The 5,351-nt window shown below is 52.9% G+C and overlaps 1 protein-coding gene across 1 annotated transcript; it reads left to right on the forward strand.

Moving 5' to 3' along the window:
• The first annotated feature begins 2,093 nt into the window (after positions 1-2,093).
• On the forward strand, positions 2,094-2,873 carry LOC119306618 (zinc finger protein ZAT8-like). The gene has a single exon (XM_037582793.1). The coding sequence runs from the start codon at positions 2,238-2,240 to the stop codon at positions 2,646-2,648; it is 411 nt and encodes a 136-aa protein (XP_037438690.1). The 5' UTR covers positions 2,094-2,237; the 3' UTR covers positions 2,649-2,873.
• The last annotated feature ends 2,478 nt before the right edge of the window (positions 2,874-5,351 follow it).

The raw sequence follows: 5,351 nt of genomic DNA on the forward strand, positions 1-5,351 counted from the left end.
ACGCCCCTTTCGTTGGACACCTTTCGCGTGTTAGATGCACCAGGGGTCGGAGCAGTGCGGTGGCTCCTCCCCAAAGTGCGAAAAACAACCATGGAGGGAGTCATGTCCACGCCAGAGGCAATCTTGTTGGAGCTCACATTGGCTGAGCTTGGGTCACATTGGGACCAGCCAACACACATAGAGGCGGCAGATGATGGGTTGACATGGAGCAATCATAGTGGCGCCGGTGGTGACGCGGGCGGTTGTTGGTTGCCTAGGTGTTTACGCTTTATTTTGTTGGAGAGTTCAAGTTTTGGGAGCTAGAAGAACGATTTTAGGGAGCTCCCAAAACCCTTTTGAGGTTAAACACTTGGAACAATACTGGAACGGTTTAATATTTTTTGACATTAGTACCTCGCTTTATTAAGTTGACAAGAGATTACAATCTGACTGGATAACCCTAGTCAGGAATCCAGGAAGTACATCAAAGCAAGTAAATGTAGAAATGCTAAGAGCTTCTCGTGCGCATAGGTGCGCCGCACAATTTGCTTCTCGTCGAATCCATAGAAGCTTGAAACCCTGGAAAGTATCGGCTAAATTGTTCATCTCTCTCAACATATGCGCACCATTTACCCTTATAGTACCGGGTTTGTGCCATAGATCAACTAGATCAGAGCAATCCATCTGCATAATTACATGACTTTCTCCTCTTCTGCTCGCTCGCTGCTTCATGGCCCTCGCGGCAACCGGCAAGCATATACTCCCTCTGTACCGAAATACTTGTCGCTCGAGTAGCTGAACTGGGAGTAGTTCGCTTATGAAGGGGGCCTCAATACCCATTATGTTGGTTTGCACCAGCTTACTAGAACGGTTTAATTAATCTACTTAAATTGCTCTTAGTAAACCCTTATCAACGCATTAAGAAAAGGAAGGCTAGTGTGGGATGCCCTCATGTGAAAAAAATATATATAAAACAGAGGCGTACAGTACGTTCTAACACGTTGAATGCTACGTGCGTACACAGAGAACAGGCAGCACACGCTTTGTCTGCATCAATCGATCGTGCAGCCGACGTATGTCGATTACTGGCACACGGCCGAGGCAGACCGTTGAGAATGCTGTTGCTTCTCGGCAAGTTGGGTCGGAATCGACGACGCGTTTTTAGCACGTAAACCGAGGCAGAAATCATCTGAACTGACGACATATGCAGTGTGTACGTACGTCAATGGGCAACGAATTTCTTACTAGTACCACACATGTCTTTGTTTTATAATTAGTACCATACCTGATCCTCAAAAGAAAAGTACCATACGTGTCATGTCAAACCTTAATTACATGCACACGAAACACGCTCGCGCACACGTGCACGCACCACGTTCCTGGATGTTTACAAGAATGAACGCACAATGTATTTTGAGCGAGCACGTGGCGCACGGGGAAAATTCTGCAAGACGTACAAGTAAACAAGCCCACGACCAAGCCTCTGTATCCATACCCGGCCTGGAGTAGACGACCGACCGACCGACCAGAAAAAGGTAGCCGAATCAGGTAAGGTTGGACCGTTTATACATACAGTATACTAGTCTGGTTCGCGATGCCCATTCTCGTTCGTCCGGCCGGAGACCACGTCTCCTGGGTGGGACTTGACCCGGCGCACATACGTTTCCCCGGTGCGACGACCGGCGGCACCCATCCCGTCACCACCATCTGGTCGACCCCGCAGCGCATCCAACGTACGCCTTGTCTCTCTTCTGGCATCCCGCCGGCGCCTTCTCGGCGCCTTCCCTTTTTGGGAGCACGAGCGAACCAGCACCGTGGGCCAAGATCCCCCGTCGCGAAGCCGGCGCGAACGCACGTACGTAGGCATCAATCCAATCAAAGCGCGTCCCGGTGAGTGGTGGGCAAGGAAGGAAGCTCGGGACAGAGACGGCCGCCGATGGCGACGCGCTCCTCGGCGAGCCCTGGCCTCGCAGACGTCTGCCCCGACGTGGAGCGCACGTGACCGGTGACCAACCGCCTGGCTGCTAGCCCCTCGTACGTCGCCTTCCTCTTTCCCGTCCAGGCCCTATATATAAAGCCGCACGCACCCAACCCAAACCCAACAGCATCACAAGTTCGCAACAACAGGAACAGCCAGCCACCTTCGCTTCTCCTCACCCGAATCCACCCCTCCCGCCGATCGTACATTTCCCGGCCGCAGTCTCACCGGTTGGTTTTGGTTGATCGGTAGTCGATCCATCACAGCTCGGCGGGCCTCCATGACGAAGCACCAGAGAGCGCCGGCGGACCAGCTGGTGTCCCTCTCCCTCTCGCTCTCCCTCGGCGCCGTCGCCGACCGCAACACCAAGAGGACGCGCCGCGCCGCCGCCGCCGCCGGTGGGGAGTTCATGTGCAAGACGTGCCACCGCTCGTTCCCGACGTTCCAGGCGCTCGGCGGCCACCGGACCAGCCACCTCCGCGGCCGCAACGGGCTCGCGCTCGCGCTCGCCGGGACCGGGCCGGAGCCCAGGAAGGCCACGGAGCAGAAGCAGGGGCACCAGTGCCACGTCTGCGGGCAAGGGTTCGAGATGGGCCAGGCGCTCGGCGGCCACATGCGCCGGCACCGCGAGCAGGAGGTCGCCGCCGCCGTGGCGCAGGCGCCGCCCGTTCTGCTCGAGCTGTTCGTCTAGATTGATGATTGGCTAACTTTAGTTCTACTAGTACAGGGTTCTGATCTGGCTCTGTAGTGTGCGCGACTGATTTGATAGTTGTTGCACACTCGTAGCTAGGTGCTGATCGTGGTTCATTCATTCGTGTGTACTTTTGTGCACATATTGGTGACTTGTTCATTCATTCATTGGTTCAGAGATTATATATACACGTCAACTGATTTGCTCGTCTCTTTTGTTACTAGCCCGGTGTCCCATTTTAACGGGGAGGGAGGACAAGTACGATGACTTTTGTTTATAAACATCGTCCAATATAGTTCTTTTTGTTTCATTCTTCTTTTCACTTTATTACCGTTTTTAGTATCTTGTGTGCTGACTGCGATGCCACTGTTGTAAAACCGTTGCCGCATCAATGTCGAATGCACTTAGAGCATCTCCAACAGGCGCTGAACGCGGCGCAAGCAAAAAACTGATTTTCCGCGTGCGCTTCGACCGGTTTGGCGCGGCGCGCAGCGATGGCTCCAGCAGCCGCGCTAAACTGCAGCGCGCGCGCGTCACTGCAGCAACGCGCAAGAATACAGCGCGCGCGACTCGCCGGACATTTTAACATATATGGCATTTTGGACATAAAATGAGTTTGAAACATTCATCAAAATGCAATGAACATGTAAAATTTGACACAAACAAGTTGATGAATAAAAGTTCATGCCCACAAGTTCATCCAACCAAGTTCAAAATGCAAACTAAAGTTCAAGACACAAATAAAAGAAATATCAATCCTCTTTCTCGTCTTCGTCCTCATCTTCCGAAGTCGATTCTTCCGCCTCCGAAGATGAATCTTCCTCCCTCATCTCACCACGCACCGCATCACGTGAAGCTCCGACGGTGTTGGCAAGATCTTCAACGGCATCTTCATGGGAATGTGTGTGAGGAGGCACATCGAAAGACATTCCACCCATGGTCGGAGGTTGCACCCATGCCTCCCATGAGAGAAGCAAAACTCATGCCTCCCATGGCGGCCATAGCGTCGGAGGGTGCTCCAAAGCCACCCATGCCTCCCATGGCGGCCGGAGATGCACCCATGCCTCCCATGGCTCCCAAGCCACCCATGCCTCCCATGCCGCCGAGGCCACCGCCACCCATGCCGCCGAGGCCACCGCCACCCATTGTGTGGATCATGGCTCTCTTTTGGATCAAGACTTCTTCACGGGCAAGGTTGACAAATTCCTTTTGCGCATCATTGAACAAAGATGTGTCCAAGAAAACAAGTGCTTCTCCCATTCCAACAACTTAGCTCGCTCCTCCATGCCCACATTCCTCTCCTCCAATGCCACTTTCCTCTCCTCGGCGGCCACCCTCCTCTCCTCGGTCGCCAACCTCCTCTCCTCGCCCGCGGCATCTTGGTTCCTTGCCATTTTCCTTATCTCGTTGGCTTCTTTTCTTGCCTTCACAATAGCTTCCATAGCATTTTTGAGCTCATCATCTCCTTTCCTCTTCTTCTTTTCGGTTTTGTCTGTCTTGCACCCATCCGGTCGTTTTGGCTTCGAGCATGAACCGAGTTGGGTGTGGGGCTTCTCTTGCCGTCATCACTTGATGCATCATCCTCTTCCTCCTCCTCATCATCATTCAACTCAATTGTTCGCTTGTGTTTGTTGCTCAAATGCAAATCTTCCAAACCATCACGCTTCTTCCATTTCTCATCATCCTTCAACACTTCATAGCAATGAGGCAATGTGAAGATCCTTCCTTTCTTGATCTTCCCCTTCTTGGTTGTCCTCGTCTCTTCTTTGAACAAGTTTTGTGCAATGTTGTACTACAAGAAAAACAAAACAAGCTAGCACTTCGGACACCAAAAACAAGTATGATGAACATGTATGAGATGCCACTTACTCTATCATCCTCATTTGTGCCACTTGGGTTAATCTTGTCAACTGCCTTTTGTGCGGCCGCCCACTTTTGACAATCCGAGTTGATTGTCGACCATCGGGAGCGAAGTGATCTCTCGGAGCGGTCAATGCAACTCACGTTGTGAGCATCAAAGTGTTCTTTCATTCGCCCCCAATAAGCATCTCTACTTTGATCACCTCCAACGGATGGATCTCTCGACACTTGCAACCAAGTATTGCATAGTAACTTGTCATCGTTGGTGGTGTAATTGCCCGCTCTTCCTTTCGGCGCGTCGACAATGCCCTCACCCTCCTCGTCCACCTCAAACTCATGGTCTTTAAAATGGATGTCATTGGTTTGAGACCAATGCGAATTGTTGGACCCAACACCCATAGCTCACAAGTATGCATCATCGTTGAGACTACAAAGTTTTTTGAACAATGCAAATAAGCTATCTATATGTGATGATGCATTGAAAAAATAACACGTGGTGCGCGTCGGCGGCCGGCTCAACGAGTGAGCTCGCCGGCGCTTCGGTAGCCACCGCGCCCATCGAACGCCCTGCAAGCTTCTTTCCCCTCGCCTTCGAGCTGTCAGAGCCGTCCGCCGCCTTGTTCTTCTTCGCGAATGTTTTGCCCTTCTTCGGCCGCGCCGCATTGGGGAGCTTCGACGGTGCGGCGGCGGCACGGGACGGCGCCGGCGCTACACCACCCGTCGGCGTGGTTATCCGTGACGGCAAGAAAAGGCTGCGTGTGAGGCCGATGCTCGGCGGAGCTCCGGCGGTGGCGACGCCAACGCTCCCCGCGCTAGGGTTTCCGGCGGCGGCGGCGGCGAGGG

Source organism: Triticum dicoccoides, chromosome 5B (assembly GCF_002162155.2).
Source record: "Triticum dicoccoides isolate Atlit2015 ecotype Zavitan chromosome 5B, WEW_v2.0, whole genome shotgun sequence".
Taxonomy (NCBI): domain Eukaryota; kingdom Viridiplantae; phylum Streptophyta; class Magnoliopsida; order Poales; family Poaceae; genus Triticum; species Triticum dicoccoides.